At 50.6% G+C, this 25638-nt stretch overlaps 8 protein-coding genes across 8 annotated transcripts; 4 read left to right on the plus strand and 4 right to left on the minus strand.

Annotated features, from left to right (window-relative positions):
* Positions 1 to 263: 263 nt before the first annotated feature.
* HO173_002778 (uncharacterized protein) lies at positions 264 to 906 on the plus strand (the record flags this gene model as incomplete). The annotated part of the gene is made up of 2 exons (XM_037304709.1): positions 264 to 315; positions 395 to 906. The coding sequence occupies 2 exons, from the start codon at positions 264 to 266 to the stop codon at positions 904 to 906; spliced, it is 564 nt and encodes a 187-aa protein (XP_037168202.1).
* A 2456-nt stretch (positions 907 to 3362) lies between these two features.
* Positions 3363 to 4807, minus strand: HO173_002779 (uncharacterized protein; the record flags this gene model as incomplete). The annotated part of the gene is made up of 2 exons (XM_037304710.1): positions 3363 to 4052; positions 4532 to 4807. The coding sequence occupies 2 exons, from the start codon at positions 4805 to 4807 to the stop codon at positions 3363 to 3365; spliced, it is 966 nt and encodes a 321-aa protein (XP_037168203.1).
* An 889-nt stretch (positions 4808 to 5696) lies between these two features.
* HO173_002780 (uncharacterized protein) lies at positions 5697 to 9853 on the plus strand (the record flags this gene model as incomplete). Its single annotated transcript, XM_037304711.1, has 3 exons — positions 5697 to 5738; positions 5795 to 8234; positions 8289 to 9853. The coding sequence occupies 3 exons, from the start codon at positions 5697 to 5699 to the stop codon at positions 9851 to 9853; spliced, it is 4047 nt and encodes a 1348-aa protein (XP_037168204.1).
* An 827-nt stretch (positions 9854 to 10680) lies between these two features.
* HO173_002781 (uncharacterized protein) lies at positions 10681 to 11607 on the plus strand (the record flags this gene model as incomplete). Its single annotated transcript, XM_037304712.1, has 1 exon — positions 10681 to 11607. The coding sequence occupies one exon, from the start codon at positions 10681 to 10683 to the stop codon at positions 11605 to 11607; it is 927 nt and encodes a 308-aa protein (XP_037168205.1).
* A 450-nt stretch (positions 11608 to 12057) lies between these two features.
* HO173_002782 (uncharacterized protein) lies at positions 12058 to 12911 on the minus strand (the record flags this gene model as incomplete). Its single annotated transcript, XM_037304713.1, has 2 exons — positions 12058 to 12569; positions 12665 to 12911. The coding sequence occupies 2 exons, from the start codon at positions 12909 to 12911 to the stop codon at positions 12058 to 12060; spliced, it is 759 nt and encodes a 252-aa protein (XP_037168206.1).
* Positions 12912 to 14025: 1114 nt separating this feature from the next.
* HO173_002783 (uncharacterized protein) lies at positions 14026 to 15770 on the plus strand (the record flags this gene model as incomplete). Its single annotated transcript, XM_037304714.1, has 4 exons — positions 14026 to 14375; positions 14429 to 14807; positions 14858 to 15297; positions 15356 to 15770. 4 exons carry the CDS (start codon positions 14026 to 14028, stop codon positions 15768 to 15770), a joined length of 1584 nt encoding a protein of 527 aa, XP_037168207.1.
* A 6611-nt stretch (positions 15771 to 22381) lies between these two features.
* HO173_002784 (uncharacterized protein) lies at positions 22382 to 23107 on the minus strand (the record flags this gene model as incomplete). Its single annotated transcript, XM_037304715.1, has 3 exons — positions 22382 to 22423; positions 22479 to 22687; positions 22741 to 23107. The coding sequence occupies 3 exons, from the start codon at positions 23105 to 23107 to the stop codon at positions 22382 to 22384; spliced, it is 618 nt and encodes a 205-aa protein (XP_037168208.1).
* Positions 23108 to 23134: 27 nt separating this feature from the next.
* HO173_002785 (uncharacterized protein) lies at positions 23135 to 23416 on the minus strand (the record flags this gene model as incomplete). The annotated part of the gene is made up of 1 exon (XM_037304716.1): positions 23135 to 23416. One exon carries the CDS (start codon positions 23414 to 23416, stop codon positions 23135 to 23137), a length of 282 nt encoding a protein of 93 aa, XP_037168209.1.
* Positions 23417 to 25638: the final 2222 nt, after the last annotated feature.

Here is a 25638-nt window from a genome sequence, read left to right on the forward strand (position 1 = left end):
CCACTCACACCTACCCCCTCGCTTCGCAAAGTCTTACAGTAAATTGAGTGCTTCTCGAGAGAATAAAATTTCTCTACAAAGTCTTTGGATCCAGCTGTACTTCTTTGTTCGCCATGTCGCAACCTATGCTTAGGGAGATTGATTAGCAAGCACGGGAGCGTGAAAGACTTCCTCAGGTCGAGCCATACTATAATGACCTCTAGAAATGAGAGCTGTACTTCGGGCGCTTCGGTCCTGAAGTAGTCTTCATAAACGGCTCCTCTATGCCCGCAGGCCTGGCAAGATCAGTCCTCAAAAGATATCACCAATTCTTTCGTAAGAAATCTCCCCCCCTAAGGTGGAAATTACGTACCGCCTCTCGCTGCAAAATTGCAAAGCAGGCTTTTGGGAACAGGTAATGACATTATCCGGCGCCAAAAAGAACAAGAGCGAACCGATCTCGGCTCGCAAGTTTGGTTCTCCTGCGATCAAACGGCTGGCGATCTATCTCATTGGGCCTTCATTGTGCACGACCTCGTTGAGAATTCTTTCACCAAGTATGAGCTCTGTAAGGTCCGGAGTGGCAATGTGAAAAGAGATGACATGCACTTTTCGGAAACCGTGGATGGCCGCGACGGAAATCGTTACCATTTCCGCTCGAAGCCCATTCTTCTTAACCTAGACATCCGCAAGAAGCACATCCTTGAAACCGGTTACCCGGAAGACGGAAGCTTCCATATTGGTCTGATCGGCTGGACGCACATGACCAGAGAAGGCATCGACGGTATCGGCGATAGTATCATGAAGGATTTTGGCAAATATACGCTACTCTGGAACAATTGTCAGAGGTTCCTGAGGAAACTCTACGAGGGGCTCCGCAACAAGCAAGCACCTGAGGCAGCCGATTATTTGTGGTTCCGGAAGTAAATGAGAACATCATACCTGAATAAAGAGAAGTTGATGAAGCAGCCACCGGATGCGTCTAGACAAATTGCGAAAACCAAAGTTGAGAATTGCGACTCGTTTCGCAGCAAGTCGATGGCGCCAACGTTTCGCTGTCAACGCAGCAACTGATAGCAATACAAGATGGGGTAAATCAGAACATAAATTACACACAGCTGCAATCGACTTTGTCAATGATGGCCAATGGCGTAGGGTTCTGATGATTGCTCGAGGCCTTCCAGACGACGACGTATGTGAACGCGGCTACGAAGGACATGCTTGAGCTGACGTTGCTTGTGGGAATAGTAGAGCCTATCACTATGCAACTGGTACAAATACAAGCTCCCCAGCACGCGATTGATTGAGTCTACATTCTCACATTGGTCTATGGAGAGCTCTTTGGGTAGAGTTACGGACGTGTTGATGAAATTTGTCTTGGTTAGCACTTCAATCGTGCAAGCTTGGGTCTGAGGTCAAGCATGATTCTAGGCATCTCGGATTAGTCCGAAAGCCTAACAGGAATTTGTCCACAATGAATCTATCGTTGTCTGTGTCCACCTGTAGAGTCGCTTTTTGCGCCTGCTCGCACTACTGTCAGCCTCTAAATCTGAGTTCCGAGTCAAAGTCTTGCAACGCGGGGATGCCAGAACCGGAGTTCTGAACCTCCCAAATACCCATCTCCTCCAGACATGTGATCGAGGGGAACTCTTTACCCTTTGCGAAAACGGAGTACATCCCCGATTATCAGTATTCACTGCTGTAAAATTTATCAACCCACGTCTAATCTGAACACTCACGCTGTATCACCACAGAGTAGCTTTGCCAAAATCCAGCACTTTCCTTCTGTCGCCAGCTCGGGAGACACTGAATGACTGCCCTAGCACTTCAGATCGCGCTCGAACAAGGCAGATAGATATATTCATACATGGCTGTAGAGTACCTGTCACAAAAGCCCCAGGCGGTAAAGAGACTATTCGCAGACTGAAAACGCATAAAAGGTCCCAACGGGGCTGTGGACATCGTAACTTTCGCAAGGTCAAGGTAGTTGACGCGAGAAATGGCTCTGAACATGCAGTGTGCTGGAAGTAAGCCAATGTGCAAGCAACATAAGAATTTTGCGGCACCTTCTGCAGCGTCGGCACTCTCGTCTATCTATATAAAAACACCAGAGGAAGCTCGACCGCTCAGGCCAAGTTCGCCATCAGATCTCGATCGGGTGAAGATGAGCGAGGGAAAAAAGGAGATCTGGGAGATGGCAGACCCACTGAGAGCGGATGGCGTGTTCTGTCTCATGGTCCCGGACTTCATGCAATCTTTTTTTTTCTTCATCTAGATCGGAGCTGCAGAAACTTCCCCCTCCCGAACTCATCCGACTCTGCAAACTTGACAATGCATCGTTACAAGACAATAATCTTTATCTTGCGTATGCATCAAATTCTCGCGCAGGTAATCAACATTGAGTGCAACACCCACAACTTCGGTTCGATGTTTGGGAGTTTCCTTGGCTGCGGGCACCCAGACTACTAGCAGCTACTGGGGCAGAGGGACCCATGTGCGTTGCTATTGTTTGCGTATTGGTATGCAAAGGGGTGTCAGTGTCAATTGTGGTAGGTCTGGCAGCGAGCATGCCTGAAATGCCAAGCCATCTGCATGTATTTGACATGGTATCACGGTGATGATGGTAAGATTTTGAACGCGGCACGATACCCGGGAATGACTTGTACCACTCAAATGCTTCTGGGTGTATGAGTGTTGCCTCTCAACCAGGCTACCTATGTCAGGTGTTGCGGCACCAGCCCCACTCAGCTACGATGCAAATCGAGCGAAACATGCCAAAACCATGATCACCATTGATCGTTCGTGGTACGCAGAGGTGAGATTGGTGAGAGTGATTAGTATGACCAAGAGATCTTGACGCATTACAAACACGACCCTTGCTCCCATACTTCTCAAAACGTGCGGTGCTTTTGTAATCCGCCGTATGGGGGCGGTTCGGCACTAGCGACACAACCGTCCACGCTCCATCGTATCCTTTTGCCAAGAGTCTGAATACTTTATCCTCGGCCATGGGAGGCGACATCTCAATTGGGGTCTCAGAGGCCGGCGCAGCGTTTTCTTCGTCGATATGGACACTGCAAGGCGCCCAACGGTCCGCCCCCACGGCCCGGATTATTGGTCCCTAATGGTCCACTGGTCCAACATACCGGAGCAATTCAGGGGCTCGGATTGACGGTCATGGACCGGTCAAGGTGTTTGGACGGACGATTTTGACTATCGGTCCGATGGTCTGATTTGTGAGCGTATTTTGTGGCGAATACCTGAGGATCATAGGCATGATTTTAGTAGCGATAGGGCTGATCGAGAACGAACTTTTGTCTGAGGGCGGCCCTAAGCTTCCTTAAGAGTCTCACATATTGTTCTGGTTTTAGGCCCTTGCACCATTACGACGCACGGTCCAAGTTTGTCTCGACCGGTTCAACTAAGTGGAGGGAAAACAGCTTCAATTGGACCGGTCCAGGCTTCTGGACGGACCGTCTGGACCATTGGGTGCCTTGATGGACAGCCCTTGACACGCTTTTGAGTACGCTTCTACCACGAGTCTGAGTCGTGTGATCCTCAATTACGGGAAGCGAAATCTCATCTGGGGCCTCAGAGGCTGCCGCGCGTTTTCCTCGTCGATATGAATAACCGTTGACACGCCATGGTAGGCTTCTATCGGTCTGAGTCGTGTGATCCCTAATTACGGGAAGCGAGATCTCATCTGGGGTCTCAGAGGCTGCCGCAGCGTTTTCCTCGTCGATATGAATAACCGTTGACACGCCGATGAGTATATTTCTGTCATGAGTCTGAGTAGCATTATCTTCGGTCATGGGAAGCGAGATCTCATCTAGGGTCTCAGAGGCTGCCGCAGCGTTTTCCTCGTCGATATGGACAGCCCTTGACACGCGTTTGAGATACGCTTTCCGCAATTGGCGTTGTATATTAATGGTACAAATGGCGCACAACAGAAGATGATTCCAAGGGATGCACCTAAGGTAGAGAGCAGACCAAGGTAGCCTTTCGAGTAGGTGAAGTCGTGGGCATTGACCATGCGGAGAGCCTGGATCCGTAGCCCAGTGACGATGAAGACTCTGTCTACCAATCAATACATGTACTAGGTCCAGGATTGAGGATAACTTACAAGACGCCGACCGAAAGCAGAGTTGAAATAAACAGTTTTTTAGCCCTTTCCATCTGTAGCCTCCAGATACACGGTAGTGGTACCATCAAAACAATGAAATCGAGAAGAAGACCGAGTACCTCGAGTACGAGGTAAGATACAATTTGGTCCCCGCAGGTACCATCAGTCTGAGCGTTCCAGTCTACTGCCATAGGACGGCAGATCAAGAATACTTCTAGGAAGACTACTAGTCCGTAGAGGATAGACAAGACCAGTAGCGACCGTACGATCATTTTCATTTTGGGCATGTCACCCAAATATCCTCCCGATTAACATTATAGCGCTGATTCGAACCAATGAATTTACCAATCCCCATAGAGTCTGATTCACCAGAAGTGACTGCCTATCGTGTCAATATACGTAACTTAGAGCCAGACCGAAGAGACCTACCCTTACGACCACGGCGAATTTTGTCCTCGAGATTTCAGCCTCATGATCATCCTGACCTTCATCCGCGATAGCCCACGTGGTCTGCGCTACAAGGGCGATAGTCGTCGCCAAGGCAAGAACGGTCAGATAGTCGTCTAGGCCCAGGCCTATTTTCGTGTTTCGCCGGGCCCAGATAAGGAGGCTGACGCCTAGCAAGGCAACCACCAAAAATGTCCAACTGCATATTATGGTGATGAGGGCGATATTTGGGCCCCCTTGAGATTCGGCAGAAATCATGCTGGGCCTGACTCAGCACTTTCAACAATTCAACAGAGGCAGGAATCATGGGACGAGAGAAAGCATTGCAGTTGAAAACTCAAGAAGACGAAATTATCGATTATAATGTCGACGCATGCTGATAGAATGAAATAAATGGTGGTGTGCTAAGCCTCTCCCCAAAAGATCATCGACGTGATGTGGTCAACGCCCTGTTATTGAGTGTGCATTCGTAGTTCGAGCGCTAATGCAACACTGCCACGCTGGTACCGAGAGTACATCAGTACAAAAGTCGTATACAATATGGTCAGGCTGAAGCCTTTTAATGTCGCTTTACCCGTACGCAAACGATCAGGGTAGCGGAAAATATTCTGGAGCCAGTTGCTCTTGTTGTGAGCCAAGAGCGACGCTGTCTGCTTTCGCCTCTCAGTCATGTTTACCAAGTCCACAGACTTCGGCGACAGATGAAGCTGTCACAATATGCTTGGTTTCCTGTCATTGATATGCTGCGAGAGCCCTCTAAAAAAAGCCTTGCAATAGGTGCACCACCCGTCGGATCCGTTACTCGTACATATCTTGGCGTTCTATGCCCTCTACTCGCGTAAACTTGCCTCGAGAGGTTTGGCGTCATTGCCACCAGTGACGGACTTTTGAACTTTGGCATCATTGGTGTGCACACCTTCTGTCTTTTTTCTTTTTTCCTTTTTCTCAAGTAAATATCCATTCCATTCTCCCTAATTTCTACTGATTCTCCTACCAAGGCTACTGACATTGTACACATGAAATTCGATTTTTTTGAAAATCCTTTCTCATCCAGCATCCCCTGCTGCAATACTCCTGTTTTATCACTCCTATATCTCCTTCCGCGGACCTTCTTCTTCTTGTAAATTTCTTCTTCTCATAAAACAAGATGGCTGTCACTCGAGACCGTGGTATCCGCATAGCAATAGATGTAAGCTGCATTGCGCATCGACTACTCAGCAATACAATCATACTAATGCTAGACAGAGAGGAGGTACATTCACCGATTGCGTGGGAAACCCCGGGAGTGGAAAAATGGAAGATGACATAGTGATCAAACTCCTTTCGGAAGACCCGTCCAATTACGATGATGCCCCTCTCGAGGGTATCAGGCGTATGCTGTCCAACTTCACTGGAAAGGAAGTACCTAGGGGGGAGCCTTTGGACACTTCAAAGATTGAAAGCATCCGTATGGGTACTACTGTAGCCACCAACGCGTTACTGGAACGAAAAGGTGAAAGGATTGCCATGGTCGTCACCAAAGGTTTCAAGGACTGCCTCGAGATCGGTAACCAATCAAGACCAAAAATCTTCGATCTGGCTATTCGGAAACCCGAAGTCCTTTACGAACAGGTAGTCGAGATTGATGAAAGGGTGACACTTGAGGATTACGCAGAAGACCCGGAGAGGCACATCACTAAGACCGATGACTCGACCGCTGAGGAGGGTCTCGTACGAGGGCTGTCAGGAGAAGCTGTCCGGATACTTAAGAGACCGTCCAAAGACACAATCAAATCACAACTACAAAAGCTCTATGATGATGGCTTCCGCAGCATTGCTGTTTGCCTTGTCCATGGATATACCTTTCCCGATCATGAGGCGATGGTTGGGCAAGTGGCCAAAGAGATCGGCTTTGAACATGTCAGCTTGAGCCACGAATTGATGCCGATGATCAAGCTTGTTCCACGAGCTACCTCTGCATGTGCTGATGCGTATCTGACGCCAGCGATCAAAAAGTATATTGCAGGCTTTCAAGCAGGCTTTGAAGGTGGCCTAGGCACAGAAAGTGTAAAGAAGGAAAGCGGTGCTAAGGGAGCACGCTGCGAGTTCATGCAATCGGATGGAGGTCTCGTTGATGTCGATCTTTTCTCTGGCCTACGAGCAATCTTGTCTGGTCCAGCGGGTGGAGTAGTAGGTTACGCACTGACTTCTTACGACTCAAATACCAGGACACCTGTCATTGGATTTGATATGGGAGGTACTAGCACAGATGTCAGCCGGTATGGTTCCGGAAGGTATGAGCATGTCTTCGAGACTACAACAGCCGGTGTGACCATCCAATCACCGCAGCTCGACATCAACACCGTTGCTGCAGGTGGTGGATCTCGACTGTTCTTCCGTAACGGCCTATTTGTGGTTGGTCCAGAGTCTGCAGGAGCACATCCCGGGCCTGCATGCTATCGAAAGGGAGGTCCACTTACTGTCACCGATGCCAACCTTTTCTTGGGTCGCCTCCTACCTGACTTCTTTCCCAAGATCTTTGGAAAGACAGAAGATCAAGGCCTAGAAGCGATTGCCAGCGAGAAGCTCTTCAAGAAATTGACTGAAGACATTAACAAAGAGATTGCTGGAAACGACAAGGAGAAGGAGATGAGTCCGGATGAAGTCGCTTATGGGTTCATTAAAATAGCTAATGAGACGATGACTAGGCCAATCAGGTCGCTGACCGAAGCTAAAGGATACGATACTTCGCAACATCGACTGGCTACCTTCGGAGGTGCAGGTGGTCAGCATGCAGTTGCGATTGCCGAAAGTCTTGGCATCAAGCAAATTCTTGTCCATCGGTACTCCTCAGTGCTATCCGCCTATGGGATGGCGTTGGCGGATGTTGTAGATGAGAGCCAGGTACCAGACTCTAAGACTTGGTCTGATGAAGGAGAGGTGGTGGACGAACTGAAGAAGACGATGCACGACTTGAAAGAGAAATCGACCGCAAAACTTCGAGACCAAGGCTTCTCTGATGACAGCATAGTCTTCGAGGAGTACCTAAATATGAGATACAGAGGCACGGAGTCCGCTCTAATGATAGTGAAACCCAGTGAAGAAGAGGCAAAGAAAGACTTCGGTGGCAATGACTGGGCGTTTGGGAAGGCATTCGTCAAGCAGCACGAACAGGAATTTGGTTTTACGCTACCGGATCGTGACATCATAGTGGACGATGTTCGCGCCAGAGGCATCGGTAAGAGCTTCGAGGGATTGGAGAGGACAGTCGACATGCAGCTGAAGGACATAAAACCGAAGGATTTGGGCGAAGGAAAACGATACGGTGTATCCAAGGTCTACTTCGAAGGAGGACGCCAAGAAACTCCAATCTACAAACTTGAAGATCTTGACATGGGCGATCGAGTTCAAGGGCCCGCAATACTGGCTGATGGTACTCAAACCATTGTCGTTACACCTGGAGCGACTGCCTTGGTCATTGAAACACACGTCGTGATTGACATTGGAAAAACAGAAGGTCAAAATAAGACAGTCAATGCCAAAGAAGTTGATCCCGTTATGCTAAGTATCTTTGCCCATCGTTTCATGGCTATTGCGGAACAGATGGGTCGGGCGTTACAGAAGACTAGTGTCAGTACCAATGTCAAGGAAAGACTGGATTACTCGTGTGCTTTGTTCGACTCTACAGGTGGCCTTGTTGCGAACGGTAAGAACCTTCTCATCAATGCAGTATCACTGCCCTTTATCTAACGTACTGCAGCGCCTCATCTACCCGTCCATCTCGGAAGCATGTCGACCTGTGTCACGACCCAAGCAGAAATATGGAAAGGCAAGCTGAAGCCGGGAGATGTTATCGTGTCGAACCACCCAGAATTTGGCGGTACTCATTTACCAGATATCACAGTCGTCACTCCAGCTTTCAATGGCGAGGACATCATCTTCTACGTCGCATCTCGAGCTCATCATGCAGATATTGGCGGTATACTGCCCGGTTCAATGCCTCCACACTCTCGAGAACTGTTCCAAGAAGGAGCGGCCATCAAGTCAGAAAAGCTTGTATCCGAGGGCAAATTCAACGAAAAAAGGATAACCGAGTTACTCTACGATGAGCCAGCACAATATCCAGATTGCAGCGGAACACGATGCCTGGCGGATAACCTCAACGATCTAAAAGCGCAGATCGCCGCCAACCAGAAAGGTATCAACCTGATCAGCGCACTGATAGAAGACTATGGAGAGGAAGTCGTCCAGTTCTACATGCGTAACATCCAAGATAATGCTGAGCTAAGCGTTCGCAATCTCCTCAAGGACGTCAGCAAGAGATTCGAAGGCCAGGATCTGACAGCTACCGACTACATGGACGACGGTAGCCCAATCAAACTCAAGATCACCATCGACCCCGGAAAAGGCGAAGCAATCTTCGACTTCGCCGGCACCGGCCCAGAAGTCTACGGCAACACCAACGCCCCCGAAGCAGTCACCTACTCCGCCATAATCTACTGTCTGCGTAGTCTGATCGAAGACGACATCCCGCTGAACCAAGGCTGCCTCAAACCAATCAAAGTGCTCATACCAAAGAAATCCTTCCTCTCGCCCTCCGACAAAGCTGCCGTCGTGGGCGGCAACGTCCTCACATCCCAGCGCGTCACCGACGTCATCCTGCTCGCCTTCACCGCCTGCGCCGCCTCCCAAGGCGACTGCAACAACCTCACCTTCGGCTTCGGCGGCAACCTCTCCACCTCGTCCTCCCCGACCAAAGGCTTCGGCTACTACGAGACCATCGCCGGCGGCTCCGGCGCCGGTCCCACCTGGCACGGCACCAACGGCGTGCACACGCACATGACCAACACGCGCATCACCGACGCCGAAGTCTTCGAGCGCCGCTACCCGGTCACGCTGCGGCAATTCAGCCTGCGCGCCGGCAGCGGCGGCAAGGGCCAGCACCGCGGCGGCGACGGCGTCGTCCGCGACATCGAATTCCGCATCCCGGTCCAAGTCAGCATCCTCAGCGAGCGGCGCGTCTACCACCCGTACGGGCTGTCCGGCGGCGAGGACGCCGCCTGCGGCATCAACTACTGGGTGCGGCATGTGCGCAAGGGGGGACGTGGCGACGATAGGGAGGAGTGGGAGGATCGGTGGATCAATCTTGGGGGCAAGAACACGGCGGCGATGGAGAAGGGGGAGAGGATCGTGGTGTGTACGCCTGGGGGTGGCGGGTGGGGGAAGGTCGGGGGGGAGAGCAAGGCTGTCACGAAGAAGGATGAGCGCGCGACGTGGAGGAAAGGGAGTGTGGCGCAGAGGATGGAGGCGCAGGAGACGGCGTAGTGGGAAGGGAGGGGATTTGTGTGCGCCGTTGAAAACTTTGATGCAATTTGTCCCTTTCGTTTGGATTTACGGCCTGAAATTGAAAGGTACATGTTCTATATGTTCGGTCTTTCTCGAAAGATGACAACGGTGGGCGCTATATCTCAAATATCAAATGTCGCTCGCTCTGTTCGCCATATACTCAAACAAGCAAACCACCAAGTCACGCAGAAGCACATCCTTCGCATCAGTCATCCTACGCTCGTTCGACCATGATGATTGGTACCCTGTCCGCTTCTTTCCCCCTTCCCTTGCTTATCATACCGAATGCCTTCTCAAACAACACCATAACCCTGCTGACATTCCGCAACATTGAACGTCTCCGGGCACATGTGAGACTACGGCTGCACCTCTCGAATGAAAACCGCGCGAAGCAATGATTCGCCAGTCCTCCAAATATGGCATTGACAGGTGTTTCTTGACAAAAAAAAATCCTGGACAAGTTTCGACTCCTTGAAGTGGTGTGCGGACGCTTCATTCCAAAGTAGAGCGCTCGCTCGCATATCTGAGCCATCGAAATCGAAGATCTGCAACTCTTTCGCACGGGATCTTCCATCTTAAGTATCGTAACTGACTACTGCGATATCCGACCCGCTGTCAGTCGGCTCTGTCAGTCGCTTGTACACATACAAGCGCGATGAGGCTGTGTTTTGCGCGCAAAATGTGAAACACTCCCCTTCGCCGATCCAAAACCCCCTTTGACCAGCTGTTAGAGTCATCCCTGCTATATACTAGGAATCAATAGTCAGACTAGGTAATCGTATGGGAACACGCTACACTTATAGGTCATGATCTTTTCAATACTTTTCAGCTTTGCCGCGACCATTGCTGCGGCTGTCGTCCCGCCATCCGATGGGATCAACCAAACCGGCTTTCACTACAATCTCACCAACGCGGCAAGATTGGGAGACATAGACCCCCGCTTCACTACCGATTACCGACAGGGGCAAGCAAGGCTCTCGGCTACATCATGCCTCATGAACGCAGCCAACGCCATGATGGAGCTAGCACTCGAAAACTTCACGGAGTCAATTCGCCCTCGAAATTACATGGATCCTGGCTATCCCGAGGTCGTAGTCGTGCCTATGACGATGGCGCCAGGGCAAGGGATAGAAGCGCGGTATCTGTTGTGGGGTGTATGGAAAGGAATAAGGTGGATGATCAGCCACCAGAGTTTCCGGGACCTCGTGATCGGTGCATACTGGGACGGGATCCTGGTATGCAGAATTTGGATGAAAGGGAGGCAATTAAGTATTGCTGGAAGCAATGATACTCTGGGCCTCACAGCGCGGTCAGAAAAGATGTCCATTCGCAACGCCACGGTAGAATTTACGCAAGACTTGAGCAAATCGGACGTCAGAAATCCATTGAACGACCAGCATCTGACAGTATCGGTGACCCAGGTTGGGGAAATGCTTGGTATCACGGAAGTCTTCGTCGCAATTTTTGCGACTTTGGAATATATTGCTCAGTTTCCAAGCACTGATCGAGTGGTCGGATTCCAGATTTCTCCAGACGATGAAGACACAACGATTGGATTCCTGGGTCATCCTCGGGCTCCTGCGGTCAGAACACCATCCTTGGAGTACCAGTGGGTCATCCTGAGCGTAGGACAGATTCCTGGGTATTTGTTACAGCAGAGGAGGTTCACGGAAGTGATTATCGAGATTGCTGTAGACGGAGTCCCGCTTGGGGAAGGATTCATGTTCAAATAAAGATACTGATGAAGATAACCGGATTGTGGACCAGAGCAAAGATTGGGATCATTTTTGAAAAGGTAGTTCAGGATCTAGAGAGTATAATTCGCGTCGATTGGAATAGAGCGCGATAGATTTCGGAATCGGGCCCCACTATCAATGATTTTTGACACCCGAACAGCTCCAAAATTGACAAGTTTAAGGTGGATATAGCTTATGGTTTCTGTACTTGAAAGGCGTCCGAGCTGTAAAGCCTGTGGAAAGGAGGGCAACTCCATGATCTTTGAAAGATCTTTGCTCTAGAAATATCCAGTGCAAGGATCTAAGAGGACCCAGCCGCTTGCGTCTGTTCTTCGGGCACATTTATTCCTACTTGCTGTACAAGAATGTCAGGACTGAAAGCACGGTGTGGCAGACCTAAGCGGAGACAAGGTAGCTGTCCAGGTGTTAGGCATACATTGCCGTGCCTTAGGTGATGTCTTGCTTTCTATGCCTATGGTTCTCAGCGCCGTTCTTGATCATGCTTTGTAGCAGCAAATCCAATCGAGCAGCGTTTGCAAGGAAACCGTCTGGATGAGCTGTCACATTCATCCAAGGACCTGGCAAAACGTTGATTTTGAGTTCTCGCAATCCGTTCGTTCCACACTGCATTTCAAGAAGGCGGGTTATCCATGGAGCATCGGGTGTGGGCATCGTAAACGTACTTCCAAGGTAGATGAAAGCCTCGATTGTACGCAATCCTTTCAAAGTCTGCTTGATCAATTTGGACCAAGTAAGTAGATTACAAGCGGCACATTTCTGCATTCGGTGTGCGTGTAGAGCAGCGCGTCGATCATTTCCGCCGCTCGGACACGGACTGGACATGGTGATTTGGTTGTAGCATAGTTGAATGCTTCTGATTTGGGCAAGACGATGGGGAAGTACGCTCTGCATGAAGAACGGTGGCGGTGTCAGTGACGCAAATGAGAAAATTTGCAGACCTGGAGATATTAGCTCCTCGCATCTGAGATCCTAGACGGAAGGCTGCGACGCTTACTATATAATAGATCGATGGCTTCTAAGTACATTTGCTTACAGCATTTGACAAGAGTCACGGGGCCCCAGCCACGATTTTTTGGGAAGCTGTTGGAGAAATGCGTTCGCGCAATCACATTGTACCCCGCGTAAACAACCTCTGCTTCAGCCACATCAACGAGATGCCAAGCAGGGGCACTGGAGACAACTCTGTCAAAAGCATGATCACAGTGGTAGCCACGAATCTTGCCAGCCCTCATGGCACTGGCATTGGCGCGTGCGTCAAACACGCCATCCGGATTCCTCATTGTGCTGTGCACCACAACATGGACATGTGAGCCATCGCCTACAATGACCTCTTTGTAAATCTTGAGTCGTATTTCGAACGGAAGTTTAGTGAAAAACGAAGCGCCTAATTGAGTTTCTGCACAATACGGCGCCTGGCTGAGTCGGCGTCTGAGCTGTAGAGGAAGAGGGCGGGGCTTTTCCCTCTCAAAAGCTATCTCTTGAGCCTGCCGTTTGCAACGTAGATGATAAAACCAGAGGATCTTGAATGGCACCACTGCAGCATTCTTGTAAATCAGTTTGAACCGTTGTCGTCCCGCTGAGGAGCAGAGAAGTGGGCACAAAAGTATTGGGAGGAGATTGTAGACGAACGGACTGCAGACAAGAATGGCGAGTACAATCAACACATAACCCAGCCCGCAGCAAATCTGCCCGATCCAGGGTAACTCTTTATGGCAAGCTTTAGCCAGGAGCTTTTGACAGATCGTGCATAGAACGATCGGGATTGCACAGATGCCCATGGAGGCGTTTGAATTACTCAGAGTGTCAGACCTCGTCTGCTGCCGGACTGCAGGAGCAGATTGGCTGCCCCGTATCAGCAGGTCAATGACCTCACTTATGATGCGGAGAAAGCCTCAGACTTTAAGCTGAATGATCGAAGGTCCACAGCCTCGTCGGCATCGATCAGGCTGCAAAAGCATACTGAAAAGACGTATAACCCGGCAGACTGGAAGGCTGATAATATGCCACCGTAACAGCATAGCACTTGCTCATCAGCGTACTTGCAGACAACGACTTAAACGCTCCATGAATCACGACCATGAGTAGAAGTGACATAGTTGAGATGGAAAAGCAATAGTGCTCAGCAATGACGTCCGAGTCTCTCGAAATTGACGAGAGGACTTAGACTTAAATCTGCGACGCTCGTATATAAATGTCACGTGCTTACTGTTAGGGTCCTGCGGCGAAGTCTACTTTAGTTGCCAGATGGCCCTTTTGAAACCTTACGAATCCATAGGGACACATCGACAACATCTCTCTATCTCTGTCCTCTTCTCTCCTCAAAATACAAACACACCACTTCATTCAAGCCTGCAACATAAGGCATCACTTTCATTTTAAAAACATACAATAATCATGAGGAACTTCAAGAGTGTAGCTCTCGGGCTTGTAGGAGCTGCTGCGGTAGCATCAGCTTCTGACGTCCATGACCTCAAGACAGATACATTTACAGACTTCGTCAAGAGCCATGACCTTGTTTTAGCAGAGTTTTTCGCACCATGGTGTGGCCACTGCAAAGCATTGGCCCCAGAATACGAGGAGGCCGCAACGACACTCAAAGAGAAGGACATCGCCTTGGTCAAGGTTGACTGCACAGAAGAAGCCGACTTATGTAAAGAATATGGCGTTGAAGGCTACCCAACTGTCAAGGTCTTCCGAGGCCCGGACAACGTGAGCTCCTACTCAGGGCAAAGAAAGGCGCCTGCGTAAGTAGTATGCTGCCAATCTTCAGGGCTTCCTCGCTAACCGCTATATCTAGTATCATCTCCTACATGACCAAGCAAGCCCTCCCTGCAGTATCAGTCCTCACACCAGAAACATTCGAGGAATTCAAAACCGCAGACCAGGTCGTGGTGGTTGCTTTCTTTGAAGCTGGCGACAAGACCTCGAATACCACTTTCAGCGAAGTCGCCGAGACCATGAGAGACGATCACCTCTTTGGAGCCTCTAATGACGCCAAGTTGGCCGAAGCCGAGGGTGTCAAATTCCCATCTGTTGTTCTCTACAAATCGTTTGACGAGGGCAAGGACATTTTTGAGCAGAAGTTTGACAAGGAAGCCATCACCAAATTCACCAAGACTTCAGCCATGCCGTTGGTAGGCGAAGTCGGTCCTGAGACATATGCTGGCTACATGGCGGTATGTTCACCTACACAACCGAAGATTGAGCCATGCTAACACATGCCTAGGCTGGCATCCCACTAGCCTACATATTCGCGGAAACCCCAGAGGAGCGCGCTGAACTGGCCGCTGAGCTCAAGCCTCTCGCACAAAAGCACAAGGGGGTCATCAGCTTCGCCACCATTGACGCCAAGTCTTTCGGTGCACACGCTGGTAACCTGAACCTCGAAGACGGCAAATGGCCCGCCTTTGCTATTCAGGAGACCCTCAAGAACCAGAAGTTTCCCTATGACCAGGACAAGAAGCTTACACATGACGATGTTGGCGCATTCGTCCAGAACTTCGTTGATGGCAACGTCGACCCCAGCGTCAAGTCTGAGCCTGTTCCAGAGAAGCAAGAGGGCCCTGTTCAGGTCGTCGTGGCCAACAACTACAAGGAGATCATTTTGGACAACGACAACGATGTTCTTCTCGAGTTCTACGCCCCCTGGTGCGGTCACTGCAAAGCGTAAGAGTACCTTCGATGGCATGCTTCAGACGTTTGGAGTCTAATTATTTCTCTATAGCTTGGCCCCTAAATATGAAGAACTTGCCGCCATGTACCCCGCCAGCGCCCAAGTCACCATCGCCAAAGTTGACGCCACAGCCAACGATGTCCCCGACGAGATCCAAGGTTTCCCAACCATCAAACTCTTCCCCGCTGGTGGCAAGGAGGAACCGATCACCTACTCCGGTTCTCGCACCATCGAAGATCTAGCCGAATTTATCAAGGAGAATGGCAAATACAAGGTGGATGCATTTGAGGGCAAGAATGAGACAGGCGATGATACTGAGGCTCCTTTGGCTGAAGGTATGGGTGAGGCAGCAAGGGCGGCAACCGAGACGGCGAAGAGCGCGGCAAGTGACGCCGCTGAGGCTGTGAAGACCGCCGTCACCGATTCGGATGGTGCGGATGACGGCAGTGAGCATGATGAGTTGTAGGTGCATAGTGGCGCGGTTGGTGTGGCAAAGGTGGTCCAAAAAATGTAACGGTCGGTAAGATATGTGCCGTGTGGAGGCATTTTCCGATGTGATAAAACGCACATCGGCCCTGGTCCTGTTTTTCGATGTAAAAATCCATTGGCGTCAGATTTCCTTGTTAGTAGGAGTTGATATGGTTTCAAACTACTTTGCTTCCCACAACACAACGCATATTCCGCAAGGTACCTGCCTGCTATTGATGGGTCATTTGCCCACGAGACCGGCGTTCCCGCACCATGAGGAAGTCTACTTCATGGGTATTTGCTCCCCCTGATGATCCTGATGATGATGATGATGATGATGCAATGGCCACGAAGAAGGACGCCTTACCGAGGCGATGCGAGTGATAATGACGATATACAAACCCTCGTTTAGGAAACCGATGCCGTCGGACCTTACCCATTTCCCTGTGCGCTGAAAAAACAAAGGATGATCTCAGTCTTATCTCGAAGGAGCCCTCTCTTCCCCTGACGATCGCCGTAACCAAGAGGCCCGCGGGTCAGCTTCCGAGACGCAACAACAACGACCGCCTGCCCTCCACGAGCACATCCACCTCGAAACCGCCCGACGTTCAATAATATCCGTGATATCTCGGAAGGATAGAATGTCCGTGAACTACTTCTTAATGTCAATCCCCTCATTATCCATTCATCCCGAAGGATGGGGGTCTCAAGGAGACGCACCGTCGCCGTCCCGCCGCGGCACGTAGCCTGCCACACCGCCATCCTCAGCGCCCGTCCACTCACTCACTCACTCACTCCTGCGGCTCCATCGGGCGGGAAAGGCTCGAGACGAAGCTTCGGACATGCGCCGGATCCGCATATAGGTGTTGCTCTCCCCTTTCACTGTGTTTCCAAGGCAGGGCAAGAGATGGATGGATGGATGGATGGATGGGTCTCGCGCGCTGACCTGATGTTTTTTTTTTTTGGGCAGAGCTGACGGCAAATGCCAAGTCTACATTGGGGACGCGCAGTCTGGCGCATGGCACGAATGTGTGGGAAGCGGTCGAGGCTAGATTACCGGTGCCGTGTGTGCGCGACGGGGCTGGTCGAGTGTTGCGCGCGAGTGGAGTATTTTACTTACTTGCCATATTGCAGGCACGCGAGTCGATACGTTCAGGTTGGTTGGTTGATTAGCTAACTACGGTTTCTCTCAGGCACCGTACACAGGGTGCCTCAGGTGCAGGATCTATTCGTCGTGGTGAGGGATGAGCCGTGGCCGCCGCTGCTGAGCTTGGTGGGGAATTCGACGAATGCGTCGATGGGAAGGAGCTTGAGTAGGGTGCCGGTTGATGATGGGTGTCAGGTTGAGAGGCGCAAATCGCCTGCTCGATCATGTTCTGCTGATGACGGATGTTGGAGGTGTAGTTCGTGTATCCAATGTCATTTTTCGGTAGGCTGGAGGAGCGACGGACTCTTTAATTTCCTACTAGAATTGCACCTTTTGCCGTGAACGGCTACAGGCACATCATCCGCTCCATGTGCAGTTGCCGGAGCGGGACATCTTCCCCGCATCAAATGCGTCGTTGCTCCAAGTTGCTATCACCGCACAAAAAAGATACCTTTTCTGACTCCGCGAGAGCCGGGAATGACTTGTCCATAACTGACGACGTGCATATCTTTTCAACGCCTGGGCTGCACTTGGAACCCCCCTCGATCATGCCAGCTCCAAAATAAAATATCCGAACTAATTCTCCGCCATATGGGGCCAATGGAGAATTTGGAGAATTAATTCGATCGATAATGCAAGTTTGACAGCAATTGTGGAGAAATGACGTCAATTATGCAAGTTTGACAGCTCGATCATGCAACCAACGCCAAGTCTCAGATTCTTTTCGTGGGGGAGGGTGAAAACGGCCTCGATGATCATGCGAAGCTCGAGATTAGTAGCAGTGAGCATCCCTAAATATGGCGCCAATGATGACTCTGGCAGAGGTATCTGTGGGGCCCCAAGCGCCATGAGCAAGGTCCGGAAAATAGGAAAATATGCCAGATCGATGCTGCGTGCCCGATGCGAGATCCTGCACCTTGGATGTGTTTCAGATCATGTAAGTCCGGCAGGATACGATGTACCCCGATGTGGAGTAGTAACAAGCACGCAACTTTTGCACCAGCCTAACGAGGTGCGGTAAGGACCAAGTCGAGCAGATAGATCACTGACGATGAGGGAGGGCGACGTCAGTTTTGGAAGTCATTGTTTGGTACTTAGTCCCTGGTCGTACATGAGTTGCTGGTGTAGAACATGTCGAGGATTGAGAAGGGAAATCCCCAGTCGCCGCAGGAAGTGGACTTTCGGATTGCGAGGTGAATGAGTGCGAAAGCCAGATTATACTCAACCCCTCAAGTATGCGGGATTTGTACACCGCCTAAGCTACAAGATAGGTTCAACCCCAAATTATCTGCCAATATGCAGCTTCCTCATGCCCGCGCTACAACAAAATGTATCGTGGCCTCCCCGAGAAGTCACCTTTGCACCTAGAAGCTGTCCTTAAGGGCTATGATCCCGAGACTACTCCAAGTCTACCTAGGACCAATTCTTGATCCGCATAGTGGCGTTCCCAAGGGTGGTTGAGGTCAATCTTGGGAATGGGAAAAGAAAGAAACCTGCCCCAACATATCAGGACTTTATCCGTCAACTCTGGGTCCATAAGTGCAATTTCGTTACATCCCCGAGCAACACAGCCGGTGACCAAAGTGTCCTTAATTTTCGATGACAGATATTTCGGATCGAGAGCGTCCCACAGCGACCCATGACATCCTTATCGACAACTCGTCGAAACATGTTGAGACGCACATGAGCCAGCTGTGGGCATCGATCAGGCAATCTCCTCACAGCGTGGCCCAGTGACTCGTCCTGTACAGTACCGTGAAAACTCCCATCAACACTACCGCCGCCGTCTAGACTGAGCACTGTGAGACTTCGGGGCATCTTTTCGATTAGTCTGGCGCCATCATACCAGTGACTCAGGTTTAAAGCCTTGAGTACAGGTAGCGCTCCGACCATGGTTGTAAGACGATTCTTCCGATCGCTGAGCAGCCCCGTCTTCCAGATGTTTCATGCGTATACTGAGATCCAGGAATTGAAAGAGTGCCACCGTGAGGCATAGTGAAGGCTTTCTGATGGGAGTTTGCAAGATAGATCCCATGCCGAGTGAAGCCGCGCAATGGAGCAATGTGAGAAAAGAAGTCCTTCGATACCTTGGTGTTGCCAGACAGATTGCATGCGTGAGCCGTTGCTAATGGTTAGATGCTTCAGGGCCATAAGTCGGTCAAAGTAATCCTCAGGATACCATTCGACACCGGCGATAGGATGACCTTCGAGAACGAGAGTCTCAAGAAAAGGTTTGTCGAAGGCAGGGTCAAAGGAGGATACCGGGACGTTGAAGCCATAGCCGTTGACCCGTGACGCTGCTTCGATCAACACAAAGTGAACATGTGCGAGATCGCGTATTGCTTCTAAAACCGCCTCGTCATTCCAGATGGTGTCCGACCAGACGGGGGCTGGCCAAACAAAATGATGAGGACGTAGGAGGCAATCGAACGAGGTTATATTCGGGAAATTTCGAAGGACCGAAGCCCATATGTGGGCCTGAACTTGTCGCTCATCATCCGAGGCCTCGGCGTGGAACGAAAGAGCCGCAAATTGCAAACATGCCGCAAACGAATTTATATTGACCAACCCTATCGAGCCATGCCAGTGCTTGCCGGGGTCTGTAGAATAGAGACTGATGTTGGCCATACACGTACGGCGCCACTTCTTCATTCACTTGGCGGTGGGTCCTCAGCAGTCTCCCTCCCAAGCGAAGAACATCTTCTGACTCTGTCGGCAAAGGTCTGTCCCAAAGTGCCGCAAATGTTTGGGGATTAGGATGATCTTCCCAGTATGTTTTTCCCTCTCAACTGGAAGAGGCTCGTCGTCCGCCCCTCGTTCGATGGGAATGATCAGCTTGTAAAAACCGTCCCGCAGCTCCAATGCTAGGTCTAGCAAAGAGATCGGTGTTATTGTGGTTGTACGTAACATGCCCACGAACCTGTACTTGCCAACTTAATGATCCATCTCCGGAAAGCTTGTTGGGGCCTTGGAGGTTGGTTGCCAAAATAAAACTCCCCTTTGCATGACTAGCGAAGGAGATATCTCCAATTCACGCTCCCCAAAACTCGAGCACGCCATCGCTTAGCTCGGTCAATGAATGTTGCTTACGGACGTGGATGAGCAATTCAAGAGCATATTTCTAAATCCTGAGGATCAACATATCCGTGGCCTCCAGGAAAACCCGCGACTACGGTGTACGGGGGGTCCACACGTAAAGTGCCAGGGAAGACGGAAATCTGCCCCCCCCCCGGCCTCACCTCCAATCGGGGGATCGAGTGAGCGCCGCAAATCCCCGTCACTCATCGAAGACCGCCGCGTTATCATACCCGAGACGCATGCCGGCTCGCGACCGTGCCAAGCGCTCTTGTGCGACAGGATGGAGACGGGGAACAAGCACGGACTCGTCGTCTTCTGGTTAGATATAGCGGGTTAACCAGTTTATTCGGATACAGCCCCATATCAGCCGACACATCCATACAACCCCAGCCGACACCAGTATCCCCGAACAGCCATCCGCCTTCCTTAGATATGCTATCGGAAATACTCCCGCTTGGCGGTGCAAGCATAGTGAAACTCAAAAGCCCTGGACATAGGCATAGTGTTTCCCTAATTCAGGACCCGACGCGAAATCATGACAGGGAGGATGGCAAACGAGGAGAGGTCTAGAGATCGGAAGGAATGCCGGAGCGGGACAGTTCAACTTGATGTGCGCAGTGTTTTCCCAGATTTCCAGGTGCACTCTAGATCCATAGACGGAGACAAACCACCTACACCCCCCTCCCTGAGATTCCAGCCACAGTTCCACCGTTTCCTTCCCCAGAATCTTCTGCTCCGCTACCTTCTCCGCTACTTGCCTTATTCCTCCCACATTGCGCTAAAAGGTACCGAGTCAGCACCGCGTCTTCGGCGTTGAATACTGGAGAACGAACGGCATATGACTTTCCGTTCCTCGTCAACTCTGCCCGATTGAGAATATTAGTCGATCAGTTTTTTCACAAAACCAGTACACGTGATTCAGTAACTTACAGGGGAATGTTCACGTCGACGAAAGGGTTCTGGCACCTAGGGCGTCTTGAAAAGTTCGGCACCATTTCGGGCGACGGGGGGAACGAATATTCACTCCTCAACCTCTGTCAGGCTATCTTCCTCTTCGTCGTCAGAGCGCAGGCTCTCAAGGCGTCTCGAAAAGGTCAGCGCATTTTCGAGCGTGGGGGGAACGACGAATCTTCACTTCTCAGCCTCTGTCAGGGGCAGGCTGCGGCTGCTCAAGGCAGCCGAAGATTCTTGTAGCCAAGCGGAAGCTGAAGCTCAAACGTGGTTCGGTTCGAACAGCCGTCGTACGGTTCGGATTGCTAGGAAGCGATCGGAAATCGCCACCGAAGTGCGGAATGTTACGTATTTTCAGCCCATTGGGCCTGTCGCTAGAAGTAGGTCAATTGGATCGAAACTTAACAGGCTGTGCTTGACTCACTCCGTTGAAGAGCCTTGAGTTCACGAAAGATGATCTGGCAGCATCTGCAATCTCTAGATTCACGAGGAGTAAACATAGGAAAGATCGTACTTGCTCCAACATTTCTCCTCGCGAGAATGGCAGTCTGGGCAGGACGGCGAGGACTCCTCACAATCATGAACAAAATTGAGCCAGATGGATTTTTCTGACGCTTAGTGCAGTGGAGGACATGCAGGTCAGGTGATGCCAACGATGACCGCAGAGATTATAGGTACATGAAAAACAGGTGACCCCGGAGTGGCACATTGGCTTCACGCGAGAGATGAAAAGGCCAAAAACGGTCTGATATGCCAATATTAGATGGGTGACCCATCTGGAAACGGCAGCCCCCGACCCCGGGACCACGTCGCTCAGATATAGAGCTTCTTTGCTCTGGCCTCGCTGTAGAGGCTTTTCAGAGTCACTATTGTCGCCGTGGAGATTTATTTCGACTTTACCTTCCGCTGCCTCTATTTTGCTCAGCTCTGGGGGTCGGTATTGAGAGCGTCTAAATCGACCTGTAACTTGATATACTTGCTCTTACTCTTATCATCCAAGATCCCGCCAGTCTCTGAATGAGTATGCGCCATACAACGTAAAGGCGAGAAAGGATCGCTTCGGAGAGAGTGGCGACTGGACGAAATGCAGTCTCGTTAAAGACTACACCATCTGCCCCTCGAGTCTGGGAGGTATCAGAATTCCACTGAAGCGCGGACTTGTTCTTTGGCCTGATTACCGCCAGCGTGTCTCTTCTCGTCTTTGATGATACAAAGCGAATCTTGGTAAGTTTAAAGTGGATCACATTTGGACTATACAATATATTGGACGCCAGTTAATTCAGCATAACTACTTCGATGATTCTCTAGAGAGTTTCGGCCACGGCCGAGCTTCTCCGTCCTACTAGGACTGGGCTGGGACTTCCCGGACATACAACGCCTAAGAACTCATTACAGCCATCCAGGCTTGCTCCGAAGACCCATTGAACCACTTCTCACTCCTCGTCGTGGTCCACATACTTCCCGCCAGGGAACACCTCCCCCTAAGACCCACCGTTAGCCAGAAAACCCCTGTTACTCACACGGTGATACTTTACCTTTGGTCGGATGCACCAGCAACCCTGGTGTCGCCGTATCCACGTACCGCTCCTTCGCCCACTCGTCGATGCTATCCCAGTTCATGCACTCGTGCTCGTGGTCGACTGGCGACGGCAGGTGCAAGTTTGGATGCCACCTCATAACACGGATAGTCATGTCCGCGTTGCAGGTTAGCGAGTGGTACAAGTTGTGTAGGCAGTGTCCTGGATCATTTGTCAGCCTACAAAGATGCAGTCTCAAGCGGAAGGATCAGTACGGGCGTGAGCGTTCCTTCCGAGCTGCTTCTTCTCCGAATCGTTGGGGAAGTAGTGTTCCGGGTAGACAGTCTTATGGAGGAACCTGATGCAGTGCAGGTCATGGTACGCTGTTGGGGTAGCGAGATATCCCGATCCGTCTCCGAGAAGGATACCGCTCTGGTTGTAGTGCGAGAATTCCTCTGGGGAGAGGCGTATCGTGGCGTCTTCAAGACCGTCAGCATCAGTACCCTGGGGGTTGGAAGCTTTCTTACACCTCAAGCGATCGTTCCAGCCCTGATCGAGCTCTGGTGACGGGTCTCCAAAGAACGGATCTGCGTGGTATCCGTTTGGATAGGCTGATATGGGCTCCGTAAGCCGGTAGTCCATGAATTTCCTCGCGGGGGCTTAAAGTGGTTAGCCAGGCGTCGTTTGAGACTGTTCACACAACTTGCTGTAGATTATGTTTGGTCCTGCGTATTTGGATCTGACCGTGTGGCGAATCAAGGCGGCGGTTATCAGGAATGAGTAGCAGGTTGCAAGAGTGGTATAGATGAGGAGTAATCGTGGTATAGAAGAGCGGCGCTCTGGCAAGCTCGCCCCTGACTTCTCGAAAACATCGCTGCCTTCGTCATCGGACTGTTGGCCAAGAAGGTAACCGTCTTTCCACGATGATTGCTGTGAGCTGAGGAATGGCATGATGTTTTAGATGTGTGATAAAAGAATGAAGTGAGTGCCCCTCGAGATCAGAGAAAGACCCTTGGCCGTAGGCATGTACTGGCGAAGCACTCGAGGGTGCGTGGAGATGCCTCGGGCACGGGCCATTCTTTACCATCCGGACAAGCACTCTGCCGAAGCCGCTCACAAGCTCTCGGGTTGTTCACGACGCGCAGTAATCTTCTCGAAATGCGAACGCACGCATACGTGGCGCAAGGTGCGTGCCGCGAGGTGGTAAAGAATGGCCCGTGCCCGAGGCATCTCCACTTGCACATGGCCAGGCCATCCTTCGGCAGAGCAGTCTACACGTATCAGCACGTGGGCCCCTCGCATGTCTTGGATGAAATTCTAGAAGGATGCGTGTGCTCTGCAGCAAGTGCTTGAGGTGAAGCCTAATTGTGGTTGCTGACATTAGACTGTGCTAAAACGCTGCTAGTTGTAGTGTCTGCAGCGCCTGCGCCGACTGGTAGGCTGGAACGACTGCACAGGAATGCTGCAGTTGTAGTCGCCCGAGTCCACCCTGTCATGCAAGCAATTGGAAACGGCTTACCGCTGTGGGGCGAGCCGTTGCTTCCGTCGACGCTGCTTCAACGGGAAAGACTTCTCTCGAGGTCCTCGAACGAGTTGGGACGATTGGCATGAGCTGCGTGGGTGGATGATCGATCAGCGACCCGTGCATCCAGAGCACGGACCAAAACATTTGCTTCTACGCACACCAGAATTTCCAGTTCTCGTCAAGCAGCTTGGCTAGTCTCCTGGTCCTAGTGGATCCCAGTTCTCTCATGTGAGCTCGTGGGTATTGGTTTCGGTCCATTCGCCAACTGCCCCTCCATTAGGAGTCCACTGCACTGGCCAAAGCGTTTTGACACCAATCCAGATGTTGTTAGAGATCATTTACGACCTGTGCGTAACTTAGCGCCTCGTGGCCTGTGGCTAGAAAACAAGCACCAGCCAAAGACAAAAGTCGCCGGAATCACGGTCTCGCTAAATTTGGGGAGAGCAAGAATTTCAGATATCAGCTCTCTCAAAGCCCACTGCAGAAAACCCAACAAACATCCAAAAATAACGAGAAATGCATGGTTTTCTTCTCTATCTCGGTGATGTTGGCCAGAGGGTGACTTGCTACGGCGGTAAAGGTCTGACGTGTCACCTCCAGGAAGAGCACGTACTCAACGACAGTAGATTCTATATGTGGTGTGAACAGAGAAAAGGCCCTGCGTTTATCTGCAGTTTCAGGTATTAGCTCCTAGGTCCTCATCCAGACTGCGAGATAAAACACGTGTCTCTATACTACCATTCTGCTCCTCTAAAAACCACCAGATTCAGCGCCTCGCAGCTGGCTAGTGCAAGGCGGAAGGTTATAAACTCTGCCCCAAGAGCTTTCTAGATCAGAAAAGAAAGTCAGAGATACCTTAGCCTGCAAACTCCCCAACCAAAAACAATAAAGGAAACTGCTTCGCTGCCGCCTGATCTGGAACAGACCCCAGCACTAGTTACCACTCCGCCTGTAGCGGGCCAGTAGTGCCTCTTCAGGGAAATGCAATGTGACAAGAATCTGCGGGTCGAGCTTGAGCTTCTGCCAAGGGCCGTAGACGACGTTGATGTAAGACGAAGATGCAGCTTTTTGTGCATCAACCATCTTCGGAGCGACCCACAGCCAGCGAATCGAATCCAGCAGCCTCCGCCATATTCGTGAATGACTTGAATTCAATAAAAAAATCTGCCTTCGTTATGCAACGCAAGATGCAGTCTAATCACACAGCATACTCATCAGTCGGTACAAAAGGAAAAGAGTCTGATAGCAAAGGAAGAGGTGCGCAGAACGGCTTGATCGACAATCAGGGAGCATCATGTGGGATGGCAAGTGGATATCGAAACGTCGCAATGCATGCTGAGCTTCATCTTCGGTATTGGCGCCCAAGGAGATGAGTATATGTGTTAAGGAATAGTCCTGAGTGGAATCATATGTATGAATAATGTATGTGTGGTGTGACATGTAAGAAAGATGTAGAATACAATGTGGCCAGCTGACAGATAAGGTATGTGTGCGCGGTGCCAAGCCACTAGTGCCTTGAAAGAATAGTCCTAAGTGGAATAGTATATGCATGAATAAATTGCTATCGTGTGTGTTATTATCGAAGTTAGAGTTATATATTTTTTTTTTTAAAATATATAAAAAAAAATAAAAAAAAAAAAAAATAATA

Source organism: Letharia columbiana (assembly GCF_014066305.1).
Source record: "Letharia columbiana isolate WasteWater2 chromosome Unknown Sc0000006_s0, whole genome shotgun sequence".
Lineage (NCBI taxonomy): Eukaryota > Fungi > Ascomycota > Lecanoromycetes > Lecanorales > Parmeliaceae > Letharia > Letharia columbiana.